The 25,109-nt window shown below is 41.1% G+C and overlaps 1 protein-coding gene and 1 long non-coding RNA gene across 2 annotated transcripts; one reads left to right on the top strand and one right to left on the bottom strand.

The window, feature by feature from the left end:
* Positions 1–11,082, bottom strand: LOC307018701. The gene is made up of 3 exons (XR_013802479.1): positions 10,054–11,082; positions 3,760–3,829; positions 1–444 (listed from the first exon to the last, which is right to left on the bottom strand). It is a non-coding gene; the product is annotated as an uncharacterized lncRNA (long non-coding RNA).
* gna12a (guanine nucleotide binding protein (G protein) alpha 12a) lies at positions 1,593–21,791 on the top strand. The gene is made up of 6 exons (XM_079649051.1): positions 1,593–2,488; positions 7,215–7,433; positions 16,390–16,440; positions 16,531–16,731; positions 17,225–17,431; positions 18,440–21,791. Exons 1-6 carry the CDS (start codon positions 2,171–2,173, stop codon positions 18,599–18,601), a joined length of 1,158 nt encoding a protein of 385 aa, XP_079505177.1. The 5' UTR covers positions 1,593–2,170; the 3' UTR covers positions 18,602–21,791.
* Positions 21,792–25,109: the final 3,318 nt, after the last annotated feature.

The raw sequence follows: 25,109 nt of genomic DNA, 5'->3' as shown, positions 1-25,109 counted from the left end.
TGAAAACACAGATATCAGATTACAGATTTCCTTTAATGTTATAAGAATCAAAATGCAGATTAGTTTCCCAGCATCAAATGTATCTAAAAGGATTATTTCTGTTGAACCTCATAACTTTCCACCTCCATGTCTTCTTCTTCCTCCAGCTGGCAGTCTTCTGATAGGTCCACTAATTTTGGCTCCAGGTCTCCATCTTGGTAACAGCAGACAGTTGGTGGGCAGAAACGAGTCTGCTGGAGTACTCAAGGTCTGCAGACCCAACTGGCGTTTATGTTAGGCAGATTATTCTTGTAGTGAAGCTGGCCCTGAAGGAAGCCTGGATCCGGCGGCTGATTAGTTTTTCTGGCAGGGAGGCTGTCAGGCAGAGGGTCCCCTGTTGCTTTGGCTCAGCGAGTTTCCCAGGGACATGGACTGGTTTGTGCAGGCATGGATGCTTTGGCTCGTCTGGCAGTTTGACAGGGAAGAAGTGAAAGTTTAGAAATTGTGATAAAAAAAAGAGACTGGTTAAGACGAGAAACCAATTTTCAGTACACTGACCTTGTAACTGTTCTATTCTTCTTCAAATCTTTATTTAACTAACAATCAATGAGTAGTGCCCTCTTTATCTGCAATGCCGTGGTTACACTCAGGTACACACATTCACACTTGAATCTGCATACGAACAACCCTAGTGCGATCTACTGGCCTGTATTGGAGCTCCTCTGGATTACTTGAACTCTATGTTATATTGCATTGATTTTTTTTCTCAAACATCCTGCAACATTACAGTACACACACATATTTTTTGTAGTCTGCAGTGGCAAAGTACACAAACACGGACAGATAACAAAAAGGAAAACTGAAAGTAAACACAACAGCACACCGTCACCTCACATTACATACAGTACTCCAAGCATTCTATGACATAACACTTTATCTAAGGTTGGGTCAGATTTCTTTAACAAATAAAGTAAGTTATTGAATTAAAATGTGTCTCCAAGATGGCAAAAAATGTGGCATATCAAACAACTAATGAAAAACATATTCGGAGTCTGATTCACCTTTCTTTTAAAAAGCACACATTTCGTCAGTGTTCATTGAAAATTATGATGTAAAATCTAAATCTTTTACATGAACTTTGACCTTTTACTGATAGCGTAAGTAGAGATACTGATAATATTGTGCATTTGCCAAAGTTATAAATGGTTCTGTTGTATATGTAAAAGTAGCTGTGTGTCATGTGTATGTGCTTGTTTACACAACTTTATTATGTTGTTGGTTTTGCACTCATTTTCTGCCATTAATATTTAACGTAGATTAACCCCACCTTTTCTGGCTGTTGCATTCAAATGAAGTAGGTACACAATCTCATTAATGATTCACTATGTTAACAGCCAGATAGTAGGTAGGCTATACACATTATTCATAATGGGATATGCTGAATAATAGAGAACTGTTCCTTTGTGGTTTAATTTATTTAGTTTGTTTCTCTATCTAAGTATGATTGTGAATGCAGAACTTGTAAAATGTATTTTTACATGATGGTATGGCTAGGCTATATCTTAATTCTTCTTCCACCACTGAACATTATATCTCCTATCGCCAGTTGCTGCTGGCCCTTGCTGAGGTGGTGTCAGCAGTTGCTTCAGAGTGTCTCTCCCTCCCGGTTGTGTCCTCGGCCGCCCCCTGACGGTGGTTCCCGGCAGAGCCCCGGCCCCCTCACCATACCGTCCCACCGAGGAGCTGCTCTGCTCCGCTGCTCAAGTTCACAAACCACTGGCTGTGAGAGAGTGTGCAGAGCCTTTCCCCGTGTGTGTGTATCTTCCTACTATTGTTTTGCTTCGGATAAACGGACCAACTTCTCATCAGCTTTCAATCTTTTTGAGACCGGGACTTACTCAAACATTAAAAGTTTTTGGAAGATTTTGCCGGCTTTGTCTCCTACCCGGATAGATTTTTGTTTATGGCGCGGTGTTGCCAAGATGGACACTGCTTGTCTGCAGGTTGGAGACTAGATAACTGCTTCGCCCTTTAAAATTAAATGTAGGCTAGGCTTTATTTAATTATCCGCTGTAAACGTATTATTTATCAACTGGATGTAGCCAGATTGGGTCATTTCCTCCCCAGGGGTCACATCCTATAATGAACATTTTCCCACTGAAGTTTCGGTGAACTTTTCCCACGACTCGCCATGTCGGGAGTTGTCCGGACCCTGAGCCGCTGCCTGCTCCCGGCCGAGGCCAGCCGGGACCCGGGCAGCAGCAAGGAGGGGAGCCGGGAGAAGGACGCGGCGCAGGAGCGGGAGGCGAGGCGCAGGAGCCGGGAGATAGACGCGATGCTGGCCCGGGAGAGGAGAGCCGTCCGCCGGCTGGTGAAGATCCTCCTGCTCGGGGCCGGAGAGAGCGGAAAGTCCACATTCCTCAAACAGATGCGCATCATTAACGGGCAAGAGTTTGATAAAAAATCACTTCTGGATTTCCGGGACACTATCTATGAGAATATACTGAAGGTAAGATCAAGGTTTCATGGGAAATAAATAGCTTGGGGCCTTCAGGGAAACTTTAAAGCCCAAGTCCAAAGTTTAAACACACACAGTGTAATCTGTGTTGTCAAGTCCTGCTTTTCTCTTTTTGATTTTAAGTTTATATCGTGTTTGTTTTCTGCTCTCTTAAGTTAAAGTAAAGGATGTATGAGGAACTGACATGTTGGAGACCAGAACAGAAAGTGTATTAGATTAGGCTATTCAATTAGTCTTTGGAGGTATATTGACTGGAACTCAAGTGTTAGTCAATTCATTGATCATTTCATTATTTAGGTAGTTCGTCAAGGAAACATTGCCAAGATTCTCCAAACCAAATTTGAGAATAGTCAGCAGTTTAATCAGTATTGGAAATAATCATTATTTGCAGTCCTGATATTGACGTTTTCACCCAAACGTTGAGGCTCACACACATACTCACTCAAACATACAGAGGTTTGTTGACATATACATATTTTTATCCTGAAGTGTGTGTGTGTGCATGTTCTCCCTTTGTTTGCTGTCATGGCTGGGACTCCTTGACCAGCTAACAATACCAGACTATTCCTGAGGGATGAGCACATCCGCCCTGATTGCCACACAGCCCAGACAGGGATGATAAGAGCCTTCTACACAGCAGAGGCAGTACTCCATACCCTCCCCTTAATACCAGCATACAGCGGCGGTTCTGTCTCGGGACAAATCATGAACAGCACTCCCCCCCCAACCCTCCTCCAAACAAAAACCAAATTCACCAACACTCAACTTCCTGAAAAACACAATGCATGATGACGAGCAGGCAAATATTGTAAGAAATCACATGATTGGAAATGCTGTAGTTTTGACAAAGGCATGATCTCAAATGCAACACGATACTACATGCCTGGTACTTTTGACCCACCAAGACACTGTTTATTGGTCCTCCCATCTTTTACAAATGACACAATATTAGAAGCTTGCCAGTAACATTTATTTTCATTAACAATTATTCTATTAACTTCCGAGTTCATCTTGTATTACTTTCAGTCAATTATGACTATGATGGGATGTTGCAAAAAGACTTTAGGACAGGTCTCAAGGAGGAGATACAGGAATTAGTTGTAGTAAATCGCACTGAGAATAGACAGTAGATTTGATTGGATGTAAAAATGGCTTAGACATACTGTATTAATCATTGGTGCATCATTCCTATGCTATGACACCATATATTGGACATGTTTCCATTGGTAAATCTGAGCATTGTTTATTAGGTGGGATGTTACCTGTCCTGAACAATAGTGTCAGGATCAGCCTCACGTACAGGGTGTAGAGGACCTCTCTCTTCATGGGAACCTAATGATAGTGATAGAGAACAAAGCAGACGGTTAAGGAGGGACAAAGCTGAAAGAAAAATACACAGGTGTGTTGCACAATTAGATACAAATTAATAAATAACATAGCGGCTGAGTTCATGTGGGGTCCCGCCCCTTCCTTCTTGTTAATTATACCTCCAATAATGGTTAAGTCTCTCATCTAATCCTTCAATACTCAAACTGGATATTCTCACTCAAGTTAAAGTGAAACTAAAAACTGTTGCTAGGGTACCTCTGTCAAGCCTGGTACATCAAGTGTAGGTTTGATGAACAGCCTGGATATCTAATGATTTACAAGCTGTACGTTTTGGTAGAACATAACATAAACACTCAAAATAGACAATTGTTGGTGTTATTAATTAATCAATTTCTAAATAAGACACACAATGGTTTGACATTTTTCCATAAAACAGGTTTTATCCTTTTTTCTATTTCTGTGATTGTCCTTGTTTCCCTATCATTAATTCTAAACCAAGTATTTTTCTTGTTTCAAGGTTGGTCAATTATCATCAGTGTCACATGAGGGAAATGCTTTATTAACTTAGATCATTGAAGCCCGATATTCAGCATATTTGGCTTCTTCAAAAACTTCGGGTTCACAATTATTATGTTAAATGTTTTTTTATGAATTGTAAAGCTAAATAACTTCTAATGCTTTCTTGTTACAAGGCAGGGGAAAGGGCCACTGATTACCGCAACAGAGTTATTTTTAGACCCATCTCGCTGCCGGCCAATAGTACCATGTCATGTCTTCAGTTCAGACATCATATTTTTATGTTTCTTTTGCCCCATGTGGGAGATACTGTTATGGGCCAGTTACTAACAAATACCAAGAGCTGGTCTGTTGTCTGTCTAGCTATCTTATTCATCTGGGCACAACTGTTTCTGTCGCTTTTCATGTGAATAATAACGTGCACTATACAAATGTCTGCCCACTCCATTGAGGCCTGCTGTCACATTTGATCTGTAACACTTTGTGTTCAGACTTCCCTTTGTACCAATGGGTTCTTTGTAGCAGATAGAGGCAGACAGAGGTTTCATCCTTCAAAGGACTGTGGGTGTGTCCTTTTAGAGATAACCTACAGCCTCACAAACTAATGGGGCATTAGCATGGTCCTTATCAGCTTGTTAAAATGTCAAACTTTTTCATGTATATCACCGGTAAGTCCTCATCACCGACGTAGTTTTGGTATGAAAGGTTATCTAGGTTCAAGGTAAATCATCCTTGAGTTTACAATAGAAGTTTTGTTATTGAATTGGCAATGTGATACTTTTCCGACTAAACGGACTAGGATCACCGAAACGTCCCAATTAAAAGAATGACCAGCTCACATTTCTGCATTGAAAGGTGCTTACTTTATTCACTTCCAAATGTTATCAAAATAAGGCTGTCTCTTCTTGCAAACAATTTGGAGGCTTCTTCAAAATGGGACAGACAACTTGTTATGTTTTTCTTGAGATTTTCTTTCTTTTTGAGGGTGGAGGGAAAAGAATGCGATAAAGGTCCCAACACTGGAATTGAATCCCCTATTTTACTTGTTATATTTGTGATCCATTTGGCAGTGTTGGAAGAAGTATTCTGATATTTTACTTCGGTAAAATTAGCAATACTAAAGTTCAGGATCAGGAAATGCTTGGTCTATAAAATGTCCCAAAAATGTCCATCCAAGTTTCTCGAAGAGGTCAAGGTCATCTCTTTAAATGTGTTGTGTTGCCAGGAGTGCAGTAAAAAGAACAAAAGTTGCTTCCAAAATGTAGTAAAGAAAAAAGCATAACATGGAAATACACATAAAATGGAAAATACAACCAACCCAAAATGTCTATAAAGTTCAGTCAACTAGATGCAATTGGTTACTTTCCATCACTGGTATTTGACATGCAGACGTGCTGAATGTGGACACAGTTACTGGATAACTAGAGACCACGATGTGTATGGACAGGTTGGCTAAGCAACAGGAACACAGACAAACATGCGGGTATACAGGAAAGGACACAACAACTCTTTAGAGGATTTATGCAACATAAACCCAGATTAGTAATTTGATAAATCTCAGGTTGGCTCCCAGACAGATACAGGATGTGACTCAAAACCCACTCACAGTGACTCCGTTAGTGACTTTACTGCAGAACATGCTGCTGTTCGATCCGTATGTCGTGTCAGATTACATGTGTGTCTTTATGTTGAAGACTAGTCAGTGTGTCAGTCTTACTCACTCCTGTAATAACAAAAAACCCAATTCTTAAAAGAGAAGTTTGAAATGAGGAACAGAGTTGAAAATGCACTAGTCAGTCACAAAGGAACATCCCAGTCAGACTGCACCCACACACAGTAGCTGCATGAGTGATTACATCTATAAAGTGTCACATCTTCCTTTAATTTTTTCTTACACGTTTAGGGGGAAATCTCCCTTTGAACTTTGTATAAACAAGGCTGGAGTTAATTTTCCAGCTGTGTTCATGTTGTGGGCCTGTTAAGCCTCATGAATGCAATATTAAGCTGTTCAAACAAACTTGACTAGACTTGCACAAAGGGTAGGCAGTCATGAGTCATCCACACACACACACACACACACACACACACACACACACACACACACACACACACACAAATCCCTTAACCTACTGTGACCTTTGAAACGCTTCATACCTCACTGATAATGTTCTGTTGTTTCAATCAATAAATGAAGCAATCATGCTTCAATATCAAGGCAGATTCTGGACTTTGAGATGCTCAGAAAAATGCTTCACATGGAGTCAATTGTTAACTCTTAGAAATGTAAGAAGGTAAAAGATAAGGAACACAATGGATGAAATAAAAAGACAAGATGTAGTGAGTAACGAATACAAATTGTACCACAAGATAAAAGTCTGCTGTCAGATCAATACATGCTGAATTGGAACATTTCAAAGTAATGGATTCAAAGAGAGTCTAATAAAACTATAAAGAGAGAAATGGAGACACAGATACAAAAAACTGAATATCTGTCTCTGTGTGATGGTTAGACCTCCCACACAGATCACTCCACATGGCTCTATTCAGAAAACCACCAGCAGCCACACACACATATGTTTGAGAGTGTGTGTGTGTGTGTGTGTGTGTGTGTGTGTGTGTGTGTGTGTGTGTGTGTGTGTGTGTGTGTGTGTGTGTGTTGACATTTGTGCTGCCCTGTTAAAGTTACTCCATGTTTACCAGAAACACTAGACTCTGTGTTGACATGTTTCCCCTGGAAGCAGCTCATGCAGTATGGTTTTTATTTCCTCTGTGTGGTCAGGAAATATTTGTACAATATTGCTGACATTAGAAAAAAGCAGCTGTTACTCCACTTGACCGCATTCAGGCTCATGTTCACGCTGTGTTTCTGCAGGGCATGCGCGTGCTGGTAGACGCCCGGGACAAGCTGGGCATCGGCTGGCAGAGCTGCGAGAACGAGAAGCAGGGCATGCTGGTGATGTCGTGGGAGGGACGAGTGGGCGGCTCGGGGGTCGAGTCAAGTGAGTTTCAGCTTTACGTGATGGCACTGAACGCACTCTGGACGGACACCGGCATACAGGAGGCCTACGCACGGCGCTCTGAGTTCCAACTGGTGAGTAGATGAATCCTGTAACAAACCGTCTCCTCTTTCATTTCCTCTGATGTCGCTTCAAGGTTGTTTATATAGTTTGTATCAAGTCTTTGTTGATGTTTACACTAAGTGAAATTTAAACCAAAGGCTGGTACTGCTGCAACATTTCATCGAATGGAAACATTTTCGATGCGCTTAGATTTTAAACATTTCAAATGTCAGAATCCTACAGTAGATTTTATAATAAAGTTTTGGCAGCACTCAATAAGCTGCTTGTTAAGGATGAATACCTCTGGCACTTTAAAGATATACTTCCCTCGAAACTGATATTTTATTTATAATTCAGTCACATATCCAGGAATGATAAATGACAAATCTTGTATTGACACTCCATTACAAAGGTTGAAGCATTTGCTGATACCTTGAGGTATGTGCTAACAATACAAATGTAACCAAAAATAAACTATCCTTAAACATTATGAAGTCCTTAAAGTACTCATGCAGCAGTCTAAAGGATTCAATCACTCTTCATTGCATGCCAAAAATGCATGTATTTATTTATTTAAAAGCTCCCATGACTGTCTCCTGTTCATACACTGAGTTAGAGCAATGATCAGTCATCGGTTACTCACTGGCTGATCTGATGCTTCACATTGAATCTTCCTCCCACACATAACATCCTGTAACAGAATATGGGATCGTTCTCACCAATTCCTTTTTTCTCCATTCTTCCTTACAATGCGGTGAGCTGTCAAATTGAGAAAAAGTGCCTAAAAAATAACCTTTAATAAAAACCTTGCACTGTTTATGTTTACCAGTTCTTACCCCCAGTTCCATAAATATTTCACTTCAGGGACATCTAGAGGCGCAGATATCTGCACAGTCACTGATTTACTAGAGCCAGGAGTCACAAAGCTAATACCATATACAGTCTATGGCTAATACCTAGTGACATGCTCATAACTTCAGGAAGTGACTGGATATTATCTGAAATGTTTTTACCTGTCATCTAAAGAAAGAAGTCAGTGAAAAAGCAGTGCACAGAGCGAAGCCTGTGGAAATATGTATTGTTTTCTGTCTAACTTCCCCTTGCTCATGTTTTTTGTGTTTGGTGACTTTCCAAATATGTAATCATTTTTCTCTTGACTGGAAATGGAGCCGGTGAAGTGGAGCCCTGTGGAGTTACATCTGCCACGCCACACTGCACCAAACACAACCTTAAACGGCTCGTACATTACAGTGAAATACTTCCCTTTTAACTCTAATTTATTAAACACATGCGGCTCAAAACCAGTAGGCTGTACACATCACTGACCTTCCTTTTATTGTATAACTAGTCATGTTGAATAGATTTGATAGAATGGCACTTAGACCAGTAAGACAAGTGTTTTTAATATTGAGTCAGTGTAGCCTCAAAGCTGTGGCAATCCATATTTTGTATTAAGAATGGTTTGACCTACTCTGTGTACATGAATGGGGTTGCTTGTAGAGAAAAACCCACAAAGAATTATCACCGTTTCTGTGGTTCGACTCTTTTAGCTCATTCGTCTGGTTTTACAGCTTGTAATATTAGTTTTTTTGGGTTCACTTTGAGCACAAGGCTCTAAACCCTAGCTGTACACAGCTTGCCAAGCACCAAACAAACAACAGACAGACAACAACTGAACATGGTGTAGCAAAGATGGAAGTTGGATATTTCTCTCAGGAGTTGGTTGAAACAAAAAAAGTAAAGGGAATAGAAGAGTGCCAGAAAAAGGACTCCATGTGATTATATGTAAAGTTTACAACTTGTTTCAATGCAACCTAGTGGCCAAAAACCAAGCAATGCTGGATTAAAGGAATATGGAAAGGCTGAATAATAACATGTAAAAATGACATGGGATCTTCTCTCGTCAAATGTATACGCTCATTTCTTTCTCTGCTGCGAACCAGAGAAACTGAGACTTGTTTAAAGCAGTAAACCACTTACTGTAATTTAAAGATCATTTGTGAACAACAGAACAGCTGGAGAACCCCTCTGTTTTACAAGGAACTCTAGAAGTGTCTACAAACATGCCGTGAAGGACCAGACAGACTTTTAATGACACTTGAACGATCATTAACCGCATTGTCAACACGGCGAATGTCTCACAGCTCCGGCGCTACCAGCTGCTCTGTTGCCGCTGCGGTTTGTATTGGCTGTAGCGGCGAGTTTATTCTGCTCTTTATTGGAAGTGACAGAGCGCCTCACCTCTCCTTTAGAGCTGTACATTTGACCTTTAGCCTTGTTACACATTTATCAGTGACACAACTATCTGGAGTCAGACAGAAGCCACTTCCGTCTCGCTCTCACTTAACATACTGTAAGTGTGTGTGAGATGTCAGTGCACAGCTTTGGGTCAGACTGCCTCTGTGTCTTATCTGGAGTCGCTGTGTGATAAAGCCTGTTGGGCTGCTCAGACTTGCAGACATCGCACTGGCTTAGCGATAAGGATGTAGATATTCTGTAACTTGGTATTGTCAACAAATTCCATGAAAACACTCAAACAGCAGGAAGAGACGAAGAGTAGAACAGAAATCAAACTGTTGTAATTTGTCGAGTTCAATAAGAAAATGGCGATTGTTGTATTTAAGTCACCGCCTGAAAGTGTGTCACACTCACTCATTTAAGAACTTTGTTTTCCACCTGCTTTCCACACAGTGATGCATTTTGCGCTTTGTCGTCATCGTGTAGCCTGGGCCTTTGATCCGATTCCTTACAAAAGAAAATCCAAGTTTGTTTCCAATAAAGTACATCTCTTTTTTTATTATCATAGACATGCATTGTTTCCTGTTTATTAGCCAACGCTCAATCTACTGAAATCTGCCCGTCATTGTACTACTTCTTGTTTGGTCGTTAAATCCCATTTCAGTGAATCCTGCCTGGCGCAAATCGGTTTATAATTTAGCCCGCTACAACAAACATGGCCGATCCCAATCTTCCCACTTACGGACTTTGAGGCGTGTTATCTGAAAACCCATGAGGGCTCAGGGCTGTGCGACTGTCAATGTTTGAGCTATTTCTGAACTCTTCTCGTAAGTCCTCAGTTCTGCACACATTGCCTTTGGAAATTCCCAAACACACATTACTTTTGACATTTAAACCACTTGAATAAAGGTAAACAAAGAAGATGGCATGTTGTTGTTCAAACTGGCATGTAAACATGTTCTCAGAAACACTAGATTTACATCAGGATTTAAGAGTGCATTAATAAACACATGAAAAAGCAAAGGCTATATAGACACCTGGTTTATTCTGCAACTTCTGCAATTGTTTACTACATGTTTTGTCGTCAAGGTAGAGTGAGATGTTGCTGCAAAGTGCTGTGCCGTTGCTATTTATATCATTTGAGCCCTTTGGCCTTTCACAGTCAGCCACTTTTTAGGTGACGTTGAGACCAGGAGGGTTCAGGGCTTAGTGGGGAGATCAGACCTGATGATTCTTTGCAATAGCAACACTACACAACTAAATAGCTGCAGCTCTGTCCATCCTGTTATGTTGATTTGAATGGGGACATTTATTCTACTCTATTCTATGACTAAAACCAACAAGAAACTGAACTGAAACAAGTCGGAAATGCTATCCTTTTTTTGTTTAAATTCAGGCAACGGGACTACAGCTAGTGGCACTTGCCAACCTTTAGACCTCAGAAATCGGGAGCAAAATGCAAAATTGGGGGGGGGGGGGGGAGGGGGGTGCTAGTGGATCGCCGGAGCTGTTAGATTAACATTAACATGCTAATTGTAGTTGTAAGTGCACTGACTTGCGGCCTGTAGCACCGTCCTTGATGGAGCATATGTGTGGGCTGGACCTGTATTTTACAAGAAAGGAGTGAGCAGTTGTCGATTCTTGTTCTGTTTTCTGTGAATATCTGCCTCACCCTCTCAGATTTTGAGTTGCGCGCGCTACTAAAGAGACGTGTTACCATGGAAACCAAACAATGGTGTAGCTGTATTAAAGTCCGAGTGGAAACAGTCGTGTGTAAATCTGATTTTGTCAGAAATCGGGAGAAATACGGGAGAAATATGACCCCGGGAGGAAACCGGGAGATGGCAATGAAATCCGGAGTCTCCCGCGAAAATCGGGAGGGTTGACAACAAGCCTCACTTTAACTAGCTAGTGCACATTCCACTGAAGATAATAATGATAAAAAAAACCTTCTGTCATGAACTACTACTTCTCCAGAATGCACATCAACTAAATCCACAGCATGTACACGCAGCGGCATGTGCGGATGAACAGGCAGCTGTTGGATCAGATGGCAAATTGTCCCTGAACACATCGTTATGCACTTACCAGACATGATTGCTAACCCAGGGGCTACTTTCTGTGTTTACCTTTTTTATTTCATTTATACAACATTAGCTTTATTTTTGAAAGCAATTGAAAGTTTGCCTTGATATGCAATGGGCTAGGTTTTTTCTTTTAATGTGTAGAAAAGTCTTAAGAACAGCTTTTATGATATTCACAACTTAGAGAACTGTTCGTACCTGTGTATCAAATCAAATCAAATCCAAGTTTATTTATAAAGCACATTTAAAAGCGATTTTTGGTCGGGCCAAAGTGCTGTACATGTAATAAATACTACAACCACATAAAAACACATGACTAAAATCACAATAAAAGTCAATAAATTACAACAGGTATATAAAAAACACAGGGAAAAGTCAGGAGTATCTATGAGTATCCCTTTATACTCATAGATCTAAAGCACGTGCCCCTTGATGCTGATAATTTAGTTTTAAGTAGACATTTCTTCTTAGGATTAGTTGGTGAATGAGGCTCATTGATTCACCACAGTCAAGTTGTAAGATGTACAACTCCAGAAGAAAACGTGCTCGGGGGCTGAGTGTCACAGTAAAAACATTGAGATTTTGTTCTCTTGTTGTTATAATGGTGTTTTTTTGCTTATAGGAGAAATACATAATAACATCAGCCTTATCTATTTTCAAAGTAAGAAAACCAAAATGTCTTCTGTGGAGTAAATGTGCTGAGTTAGACGCTCTCTCCCCCCCCCCCCCCCCCTTCTCTCTCCACTCTGAGGTTTTCCTGGGATACCACAGTCAGCTTTTCCCAGGGAGCCTGAAGAGAGGGAGTGGAAAGTAGAGACGAGCAGTTAGGGAGAAGTGGAGATAGTGAGAGAGAAAAACAAACTGAGAGCAAGGATTTTGTTGACTTGTTCTGTGTTCCCACCACGCCCAGATAACACGCAGTTTGATATAGGACATAAACACCGAAAACCTCTCCTGCGTGACAACAACAAGGCTGCATATCACGCTGTGACGGTAAACTGTTGCTGTTCTCTTCGGCAGCGAACACATCCTGAATAAAGAGTTTAGACGGTGAAGCCCTGCTAAGATGTAAAGAGGCCATAAATGCTTAAACACATGCTGGGCACACACACACATGCACACACATGCACACACACACACACACACGTGGTCCACTATATAAGATTTCAACCTGGCAGTCTCTGCTGCTGTACTTTATGGGTTAACATTGACGGTATGTAACGTAATCTACGTGTTTACAGAAAGGAAAGACTTTTTTGAAGTGTCTCTGGCTGTTGCGTTGTGGTTCCCTTTTTGCTGTTCCTCTTTTCAAGCATACTCATGTGAAGGTTTGCTTATGTGCAGGATAGCCAAACATGCAGGACTGCAACGATTATTTTCATTATTTTCATTATTGATTAATCGTTGGTCTATAAACTGTTAGTTATTGGCAGAAACAGTACACATGTACGTGGTTTTCTATGTTTTGGATGAGATAATCGGTCAATAACTTCAATATATTGGAAGGTTATAGGTTAGGACTTTTGGTTATCCTGAAAAAGGAATTTAAACGCAATTAATGTAATTTTATTCCTAATGTGCAGATTCATTGATGATAATAAAAACAACCATCAGTTACAGCCCAAGATGATCATTCTCTATATTTAGGCAGCAAATATATAATTGCGGTTTGTAGTGATAAGCTGAAGTAGTAAAACAGATGTGGCAACCCAGTCACATAGAAGTGGCAAACATATACCTGTGAACACACACACACACACACACACACACACACACACACACACACACACACACACACACACACACACACACACACACACACACACACACACACACACACACACACACACACACACACACACACACACACTGCAGAATGTGAGCTTATTCAGGTCTTTGCTGTAATAAAGCCCCTAATCTGCCCATACACGCCATGAATGGAGACATTCCTCTTGCCTTACTCAACCACACACACTCACACACAAATCTAGAACAAAACACACACACACTAACACAGGGAGAGAGCTATATTTTAGTTTTACAAGTCGTAGATATGCATTACAAGGACCTAAAACTCATCTGTAGCCTCATAACATTTATTCATTTTGATATTTAGCTTTATTATTCAGATTTATTCATCAGGCTGTTTCATTTACGCTGAAGACAAAGCATCTGTGGAAATGAGCTGTGTTTGCTTGTGTGTGTGTGTGTGTGTGTGTGTGTGTGTGTGTGTGTGTGTGTGTGTGTGTGTGTGTGTGTGTTTGTGTGTCTGCTCACGTGGGATTCTCTGTCTCTCTCTCTCTGTTTGCGTATCCCTTCATCTCTGGGAATTCCCCTCTCCCTGCTTTTCCCAACATCAAGCCCCTCCTCCTGTTCATTTCCAGCTGAACCAATCAGAGCGGCCGGCTTTGTGTTTCGTATTGCTGTGACACTGTAGGTCAGCGGCGCGAGGTCAGGGGGTCACATCTCACTCATACGGGGGTCACGTTTCCTGGTTGTTACTCGTCATGTCAGACCGACAGAGATTAATTTAACTGAGTTGGATCAGTGTGACGAAAATCTGCAAGGTTTGAGGCTCATAGAGAGGAATAATGCTGTATTGTAGTTAGTCCCAAGTATGTGTGTGTGTGTGTGTGTGTGTGTGTGTGTGTGTGTGTGTGTGTGTGTGTGTGTGTGTGTGTGTGTGTGTGTGTGTGTGTGTGTGTGTGTGTGTGTGTGTGTGTGTGTGTGTGACTTTGTAACTAGGTCCTGTCTGACTCGCTAATCCCTCCCTCCCCCATGTCTCTCTCCACTGTTTTCACACACACAGCTGTTTCCTGCTGAATGTGTCTAAACCAAGAGAGAGAGAGAGATTCAGCTTTAAAGTGTTGTCAGAAATCACAAGTGTAAAGAACAATCACAAAACAAATGTTTCAGTTTCAGCCCATTTACAGCAAATTACTTAACTTCCCTGAAAACCATTTTATAATTATTGCGCTGTGCTTTAGACAAACCTCTGCTGCTGTTTCAGACGCCCACTGGTTACCATTGATTTCTGAACAGTGTGAAAATCAATTAGCAGCTTCTTAAAAATGTTCTCCAGTTGTGCAAACCAATACAGAAAAACTGCAGTTAAACCACACTATTGCTCAGTCAAGGAATTGTTGTCAAATGTGTAGTCTTCTTTTACTTCTCACATCTTTCTTTAGGTGCCCAATGCTTCACTTTGTTCCCCAGCTAGGAGCTAACTCTGACTGCATGCTATTTAGTGCCGGATACGTAGGGCACAGCGGGTTAATCAGAGCTTTTTCAATAAAACTTTTAATGACACTATAAGAGCGCAGACCTCCGCCAAGGCCAATGCTCCTCAGACTCCAGTTAAATAACAGAAACATTTCTTGCTCTGACTTTAACATGAATTATCCTTTTAGATTTATTTTAGATTGTTCTGACACATAACAAAAGTGAAGCATGATTTGTATTCGCCCTGTGTTTTGGATCTGCTTCAAAATAAAAACGAGTTCTTCAATAGTTCATGCTATTCCTCTTGTGTCAAATCTGATCAGTTTTTGAGCGTCCTTCTCAAAAGCAGAGATGAAAACATATCTTGTTGGAAGAGATAACACGCTTGATGAGAGGGGAGTTATTTGGCCAGAAAAACGAAATAAGGCATAAAAGACAGAGAAGGCTGTGTAGATCTGAGAGGAACTACAGTCCTGGCAGTTTCTGTGGGAAAATGCAACAAACACACTAAATGTGATTATGAGACAACGCACGGATAGCATCAGGGGTCACATAAACACAAGGATCCAGTCACTGAGTCACTTTAGTTCACTGCGTTGTGGGTAAATCCTTCGCTTCAAGGCAGCTTAACAATACTGTTCCTTTTGTCACATATGTTTTAAATGAAATCCTGGTCGAATTTCCTTGTTAAATCATATCACATTTAGAGTCTTAGTTCACCTACTGTAAAGTCTGGACATTCAAGATTTATCTCAAAGAAGCCTACTTTAGTAGTTTTAGTCCGATTTTGTTCAAGCTTGCCAGCGTTTCACCTGGTATCTTTCTCCAAAGCCCTGTTATTGTCATTTTTAATTTTAACTCCAGACTGTCCTGACTGTGCTCATTGTGTGCTGCTGCTGGTGTTGTCATCATATGCAGGCAACGGAAAAGAGAACAGTCTATAATAGTTGTTCTCTTTTTGTAAACGAGACATTTCAGTAGAGTTTTATTTCTGTGAACTTCATTTTGGACTGTTTTTTTTCTCATCAACAATATGCAGTCAAACTAAATGATTAATGACATCTGTTATGTCTCGTCTTAGTCCTGGAAAACAACGTCCTTGAACAACATATTAAGTCCTATTGTTTTCTGTGAAACCAGCTCGGCTTCGTGGTACCAGAGCATGCTCCAAATATTATAATGAGACTGATATGATTATTGTTGCTCACAAGGTTTCTGTCCTTTTTAGCTTACTGGGCAGAATTCATCGATTGATGTATTATTAAATCAATAACCACAGTACGACAGCTTCCATGTAATGTGATTCAAAAAATAAGGAAATACAAGAAATGAAATTGTTTTATTCGTGAGATTTAGTGCTTTACTTTGATGATTTGGGATTTTTAAGTTGGGTTGACTCAGCCTTATTAGATGACTGATTTGTTTGTTTTTTTTGTATCTGCAGAGCGAGTCAGTCAAATACTTCCTGGATAACTTGGATCGTATTGGTCAAATGGTGAGTCAGGGTGACTTGTTACATCTTAAGTGCACTTGTTATTTCTTCCCCTCTTTCATCTTCTAATAAAATGTGTTTTTTTTTTTCCAGAAATATATCCCCAGCAAGCAGGACATTTTGTTTGCGCGAAAAGCGACAAAAGGAATTGTGGAGCATGACTTTATCATAAAAAAGATTCCTTTCAAGATGGTGGACGTCGGAGGGCAGAGGTCCCAGAGGCAGAAGTGGTTTCAGTGTTTCGACGGGATCACATCCATACTCTTCATGGTGTCATCGTCAGAGTACGATCAGGTAACATTAATGCACGTCTGATCATGTAACCATGTTGAAACGAGGAGAGTTACACAGTGTGATCCATACTCCCTTGACTTATAGAATGACAACATGTGCAAGAACCATCAGAGAGGACATTTGAGACCTGCACAAAGCTCTCTTTGTGGTTGGCTGATGTAACGTGATTGTTCCCTCAGTCATGGCTCCCGTTCAAATCAGCAGTCATATGATGACGGCTGAATCCTTAATTGGTGCTCAGATAAAACCTGAAAAAAACCAAAAACAAAGGATAACACTGTTTGTGTGTGTGTGTGTGTGTGTGTGTGTGTGTGTGTGTGTGTGTGTGTGTGTGTGTGTGTGTGTGTGTGTGTGTGTGTGTGTGTGTGTGTGTGTGTGTGTGTGTGTGTGTGTGTGTGTGTGTGTGTGTGTGTGTGTGTGTGTGTGTGTGTGTGTGTGTGTGTGTGTGTGTGTGTGTGTGTGTGTGTGTGTGTGTGTGTGTGTGTTACTGCAGGTCTTGATGGAGGATCGAAGGACAAACCGTCTGGTCGAGAGCATGAATATCTTTGAGACAATTGTCAACAACAAGCTTTTCCTCAACGTGTCCATCATCCTCTTCCTCAACAAAACAGACCTGCTGGTGGAAAAGATTCGCAAGGTGGATATCCGCAAGCATTTCCCCGACTACAGGGGAGACCCGCGGAGGCTAGAGGACGTTCAGGTACACAAACACACTGACATCACAGAGGCTTTTAGTAATGCAGTATGAGGCACCAAACTACGTTTTGTCATTGTTGCTCCTTACCTTCCTCCTTCTGTTAATAAACCAATGCTTAATGCACGAATACACATACATTCAAATGAGCATGCACGCTTGCCAATCAACTGGCGGACCACTGCAGCCTTTTGTTTGTTCTGTCAACAAATAAAAAGACAATTTGCCACAACAAATACTCAATTTTGACATGCATTGAAAAACAAGATAATAACTGATAATGTCAGTAAGGACAGCGATGGCACATGATAGATTACTTTATATGAGGAAGGGTATTCTACAATGGAAGGGGTAAACACATTTTTATAAATCTGAATTATTTGGGCGTACATTTTTTTCCTTCTTTCCTCATTTGAACATACGCAGTCATTTGTACTTTACTTTACATTACATGTCATTTGTTAGACGCTTTTATCCAAAGCAACTTACATACTCAATACTGTGGGCAATCCCCACAGGAGCAATTAGGGGTGAAGTGTCTCAGGGACACAACGACAAGCTGACTGCAGTGGGACTCGAAGTTGCTATCCTCTGATTCGAAGATCAGCGCATTAACACACTGCGCCACACGCCCTTCCATTTAGTGTGTATTCTCTCTGATGTTTTTAAATTGAGACCCCTGGTCCGCTGTACACCTGTGTTGAATCAGGTCATGGCCTGGATTGACCTTAAGCTCTTTGGTTGGATGGAAATATTCTGAATATAAGGTTTTATAGCTACTTTTAATAATCTTTTCTTTCATCTGCCACCCCACATTGATTACTTGTCTTTGTCTGCATACATGTAAAAAGCATGATTAGAATACAGTTTACCCAACCAAGAGATTTACTTCCCCAAACCAACTGTGGAAACCAGTTGTGTCTTATGCAGTAACATGTTTTTCATATGCACAATGTCTAAGAAAAGCCTACACTGAAACTTGTAAATATGTTTTCCCTGCTCTGCTCCGTCCAGGCGTTCCTGGTGCAGTCGTTCAGCCGTAAGAGGAGGAACCGGGGGAAGCCGCTCTTCCATCACTTCACCACTGCGATAGACACAGAAAATATCCGCTTTGTCTTTCACGCTGTCAAGGACACCATCCTGCAGGAAAACCTCAAAGATATCATGCTGCAGTGAACTTCACACTGACTGTAAACTGTGAAACCAGCCATGCATCCAGGCTTGGAGGACCCCCCCGGCCCCCAGGTGCTGATTAACACTGACCTGTGGAGCAGTCTGTGGATCGAACTGAACTCTGAACCTGTGGAGCCCCGAGGTGACTCTGGACCTCTTGGCCTTCCCTGTGGAAACTGTGAGGGTCGTAGGGGACAAGACCCTGCATTTAACCTGTATAAATGTATGTATGCCGGAAAGGCAGCCGACCTGTTGTAGTTCTCAAGTGTTCCCGCCTTTATACACAGCTTAGAAGATGTTGGTAGCACTTTCTATAAAGCCCATGTTTATAATGCGTTATAAATATATACTGTAATGAATAATAATCTGATATGATCATACTTATAAACACTCATAAATATGCAGAATGCTTTTTTAACAATATCACAGAATAAGGCAATATAATAAACCATGATGTCAAGTATAATTTAAAGCAAGCAATGACCACTAACTTATTATTGTATTATAAATCATTATCACAGTGATTAAAATGCATTATAAATATATTTCAACTAGGATAATTATAATAAACTTTGCTCCTCAAGAAAAGGTCGGTAAATGGAAAATATTAAATATTATAATAAACTTATGGTCTATGCGTATTGATATAAAGCATTATGAATATGTTTGAGTGCTTACAACTATAATTATAAAAAGCTATAAGCAGATTTTGATTTAAAGACATGGGTGTCAGGAAAGTGTTTTAAAAAAGAGGAAAATATGGACTACACCAACAACATGCCATGAGCACTGAAAGTGTTCTTTTTTCTTAGATGTATATATTTGTGTATATATATATATATATAATGACAGCCCTGTCACTAAACCTAAAAGTCAGACTGCTGCCGGTTGTATCTGGATGAAGCTGTGTGAGCGAGAAGCCGGAGGGAAGAGAGAGGAGAGACAGAAAGATTGAGGAAAGTTTAGAGCGACCTGAAGGATGCCTTGTCCTGATGTGCACGTGACGCGGAGGGGGGTGAGGGTTTGGGCTCAGACTGGTCATATGCTGTGTTATGTGATAAGGTTGCACAAGTGTTTCTGTCATTGACCGTAAACAGAGGAAAAACATGACTCTCTATCATGCTTCCCGCTCTCTCCTGAGCTATCTATCTTTACCTCTCCTTCCCTGCTTGTGTTTATTAACCCCCACGCGCCATCATACAAGGCATGAACAGCTGCAGATAACAAGACTTATTCCTCCTAACCCATAACTCTCCTCTCCTCTGCACAATACACAGATTGTTCTTCCCCCCCCCCCCCTCTGCAGCAGAAACAGCAGTAGACGTTTAAATTAGAGACTCTTCTCACACACACACAGCTCCATATCATGAATTATGGTTCATCTCTATCCCAACTTTCCCACCAACATCGCGTTAGATATACCATAATAGCCTGGATTTAACTTGAGGTGTAAAATAAGTATGCCATTTACAAGACAGTGTTGGTGTACGGTTACACTGCTCGTTCCTTTGTCCTGAGAACGTGACGGGAACAGCAGAGGGTGAACTGTAACTGACCTTATTCCCATGCTGCGGCCATTTTGGACTTCTGTAGCTCTGTCTGGGAAGGAAGTCTATCTAAAGAACTGGCACGAAACGAGTGAGACAAACCAGACCAAATAAATAGGCAGCTGTTTTCAGCGAAAAAACCCTCTGATTCACCCAGTTTAAACGACCAGTCCGTCGCCAAACAGCAGACACAATGAGCATTTAGCCGGTGAACTTAAATAATATTCTGTTTGTACATTCTGTCGGGTTTTGGACAACACGCTGAGCATTCACGCCTTTTAGTGTGTTCATAGTATAAACAAGGCTTAAATGAGAGAGGTAAGATGAGAATAGACAGACTGGTTCAAACTGATAAGGAGCAGCATCTCTTAACGCTTTCACACGTCAACCCTTAAACAATTCCACATGAAACCTAGTTTAATTAAGGCTGTTTTAGGCGCAAATGACATTACTCCAGTATAAAAGCAGGTAACTAATAACCTGGCCACTGAGTGAGTGTTAAATGTTGTGTTTACAGCTTGTTGCTATGCCCCAAGGTGGCCAACAATGCAGATTTAAAGACCAAATGATAAATCATTAAAAAAAAAATCACTAAAACCACTAGATGAATCACTAATGAAAACTACAAGGTCACTCAGAGCGCGCAGACGTCCTCCAAGGCCATTTCTATTAGTGAGAAATAATGTGTGTATCCTTACAGAATGTAATGGGTCGTCTTTGGCCCATTCTTCATTCATCCTCCAAGCTTCATGAACTGTAGTTTTTCAGTTATCCTGTGGTTTACCAGGCAAACAAAACGAACTAAAAAACAATGGGGTTAATAATCACTAGTTGCTGCCTTGTTTATACCAGTGACAGGCAATGTAGCATAAAGAAAAGTACTGTTACGAAGGTTATTTGCAGTTTAATATACCCAGCGCACTGATTTATGATGGTGGTAAAACTGTTGACCAGACTTGGTCTCAGATGTCCTGTAATGTGCTTTAAATGGTTACCTGCCAGAAAACCACAAACTTATTAGAATCAAAACATGTTTTAAAGTGGAGAATCTATAAAATGGGAATGTTGATCTGACTCCCAACATTGGCCTGGTTTGGTACGCAGCGGCAGGACACAGCTGGGCCGCCCCCCCCCCCCCCCACCTCGGATATAAAGTCCAAACAGCTTCAAGGGGAATGACGGGAATCATGAGCACTGACACAAGCCTTATTATAATACTGTATTAAACTGTGTATTTGTGTGTGTTTGCATAGTGACTTAAGGCCCTTTTTGATGCATGTTCAAACATTTTGTACATAGAATACTGTAAGTATTTGGCACTGTGTATCGTGGTCACCTTTCAATACAAACCACTCTGTCTAACAGTATCACTGTAACTGTAACGTTGCTGTAACATTTGTCGTTAACTAACCTTTCCCCTCACACAAGTTCTTTTTTTGTAAGCGTCGTCATTGCACTGGATGTGTCCTAGAGAAAACAACCAGAAAGGAAAACGTCTGGGAAAATGGAACAAATAAACAGACGGCAAACTTTTAAAAGGCGAGCAGGAAGAGAAGAGGGAGGTCTTCTGCTTTTGTGTTTTTTTGTTGTTGTTTCCCAGTGCCTTGGCCCTGTGCTCTGTGGTGAAATACACTGCCGTTTGCTGACATGCTGTTTCTTTATTTTCTCAGTGTGTGTCTGTGTGTGTTTGAGTGTGTGTACAGCAAAGCAAGAGGTCAAGACCTTCTGTGTTGAAAAGTGAAAAGTGATGGAAAGATTTGAAGATAGAGGGGGACTTTAAGGGAGTGGGATTTAAATCAATTGATTTAAATGTATAAAGAGAAAAAACATTCCAGTATGTTTTCCTAATGTCCTGGGGCAGATTCATGAACACGAGAATCCCTCTTGCAAATCCAAAAAGCACTGAGTTGATAAGTAATGTAATATTGATGTATAGCCTGGAGGTTAGGCTTTCATTGCACGTAATGTAATATGAGGCTCCTATCAGACCGCTGGGCATAACAGTGAAGCTGAAGTAGGGCGATATCTCCGTTACCAACAGAGTCTGACCTTTGCTTTGGCTTTTAATCAGAGGAGCTCTGATACAGACTGCTGGTCTCCAGAGAGAGGGAGGGAGCGCAGAAACAACTAGAGCAGAGTTTCAGTGTTTCAGAAATCACTGGTTAACATACATTTATTTACACAGCAAGCGTGTGGAACGTAATTCAAGATCTACACACACTGCACTAAAACATGTGAGTAAACGGGATCTGTGCAACCCAAAAAAAGCCAGAACGGAGCATGTGAATGGGGAGGCAGAGACTGGGGGAGGGACAGACAAAGGGAGGAAGAGAGAATACAAGAGAAAAGTAAGAGGATAGAGGGAGGGAAGAGGGAGAGAGGTCATGTTTCCTCTGTTGAGCCCACTTCCTGTCCTGATCCCAAAATGGAGAGACTGTAAGAACGACATCCCCCTGCCTGCTTCAGTCTCCCCCTCCCTGCAACACACACACACACACACACACACACACACACACACACACACACACACACACACACACACACACACACACACACACATCAGAGAAACCCAAACCAGCTCCTGCGGTATCCTACAAAGGAGATGAGAGGAAAGAGCAGGGAGCAGAAAAATATATCCCCAGTGGTCTCTGAAACATAAGGAAGCTTCGTTTATTGAGGCGGAGAGGCGCAGGACATTTTGTCCTCAAGTTGCACCGGACCATGTGTCATGTGTGGCCTTTTCCTGTTTGTGTGTGTGTGTGTGTGTGTGTGTGTGTGTGTGTGTGTGTGTGTGTGTGTGTGTGTGTGTGTGTGTGTGTGTGTGTGTGTGTGTGTGTGTGTGTGTGTGTGTGTGTGTGTGTGTGTGTGTGTGTGTGTGTGTGTGTGTGTGTGTGTGTGTGTGTGTGTGTGTGTGTGTGTGTGTGTGTGTGTGTGTGTGTGTGTGTGTGTGTGTGTGTGTGTGTGTGTGTGTGTGTGTGTGTGTGTGTGTGAGGTATATGCAAAACTCATTAACAGCACATCAGCGCCGGAGGGATAATTCAGAGCTCTTAACTGACACACATTGATTTTGATTTAAATATTTGTTTTTTATTCCTGGAGTGACACATTTGACTGGAGTCAGCTTTTTTTCCTTTTTTGGCAAAAAATGTTTTTCATGCACTTTTAAATTCTGCGTTTGAACAATTCTGGTTGTGTAACATGTCTTCTCTCAGACTGCTGGAAAGAAAAATTCAAAACTACAAATGTAGGTGTTTTTTGTTACATTCTGTATTATTTGCGTCCATAGATGTATCTTGCATTCAACAAGGGTCAGCATAAGATAATGCCTCATTTGCATATTCAAACCTACATCTTAAAATAAATACTTCTAATAAAAAAACGTTTGGTTGATCAAATAGGACCCTGTCTGTGTGATATATCTTATTCTCCTTTTTCACATAATTATGTTTAAAAACAATGGGACAATCTAAAAAAGCTCATTTGCCACTATATTCTCCGTTTTATATTTCACTCAATCGATTTATTTTATGATGCTCCATGCAGTCATGTGACCTACACTCTTTGCAATTTGGCAAGTGTTTGCCTTTCCTGTCTCACTGAAATTATCAGAAATGTCTAAAAATAATTGTATAGAAGAAAAAAGTACCTCACCATTGATTCCCATTTATATTTTTTGCAAATGGGGGTCCTCTGGTTGTCCACAAGGAAGGGACTTCATCTCTATATAGTCACAGTAACCACATAGAGCTACACATAAATAATTAACCAAGACCCATTTACCTAGATTTAACACACCTGCATCACCCCAAAGACCATATAAATGACCCAGCACCAACACTCAATGGACTCTACCACCAGACACTGGACGACAACCAAGTGAACACCTCAGCAGCCATGTGGCAGTCAGGTGTGTATCAATGTGTTGCTAATCGTGACCAAATATTGAGAAAGATCAGGAAAGGAAATGCTGTTGATTCATCGAGATAAAAAGGGAGTTGGCGCCATTGCAGAAGTAGAGGGCCCAACAGGAGAATGTAGATAAGAAAGCACCAGTTAAACCTTAAACAAATATATTAGTTTGTTAAGTTTACAATAAAACAGCAACTTTTCATATTATTCCTAGGGTCAAAACTTTTTTCCAATGTGATGAATATATATGTTTCAGCGTTTCCATTCAGGTGTTGTTATGGCAAAAGCGAAAAACACCTAAATCTGTTTACACAGTCACGTGTGGGGACTCGCCTCCCTTATGGGGACAAAATGGAGGTCCCCATAAGGGGAATCATTCATTTTAGGGTGAAGACTTGGTTAGGTTTAGGTTTAGGGTTAGGGTAAGGGTTAGGGTTAGGCATGTGTTGGTTATGGTTAAGGTTAGGATAAGTCTCCAGGAAATGCATATAAGTCAATGTAATGTCCCCTGAAGTGATCTATACATGGTATGTATGTATGTGTGTGTGTGTGTGTGTGTGTGTGTGTGTGTGTGTGTGTGTGTGTGTGTGTGTGTGTGTGTGTGTGTGTGTGTGTGTGTGTGTGTGTGTGTGTGTGTGTGTGTGTGTGTGTGTGTGTGTGTGTGGTCTCATGACTCTGGTTAAGCTGATGTTTCCCTAAGGCTGTTTTGATTGGACCTACAGCTGAACTCTGATATTTAATAAAAAGCCAACTCGCTCTGTCTCTGACACACACACACACACACACACACACACACACACACACACACACACACACACACACACACACACACACACACAGAAATATAAACAACTTGTGGTTCATTAGCTGATGATTTGTCCATGACACATCGATGGACCGCTGGCTGTCGCGTCATTAAACCACTTCTGTTTTAGTTCACACTGACAGTGGAATTAACTTTGTGATGTCTGGCATCTTATCTGCAGGAAGTGCTCTCTCTCTGGGTGTAAAGCCTTCAGGGCAGCGTGTTTGTTAATAAGGGGAGATGAGCAAGC

This window comes from Notothenia rossii (assembly GCF_949606895.1).
Source record: "Notothenia rossii genome assembly, chromosome: 1".
Classification (NCBI taxonomy): domain Eukaryota; kingdom Metazoa; phylum Chordata; class Actinopteri; order Perciformes; family Nototheniidae; genus Notothenia; species Notothenia rossii.
Note: the sequence above shows the minus strand (reverse complement) of the source record. Positions and strands in the feature narration are given on the sequence as shown.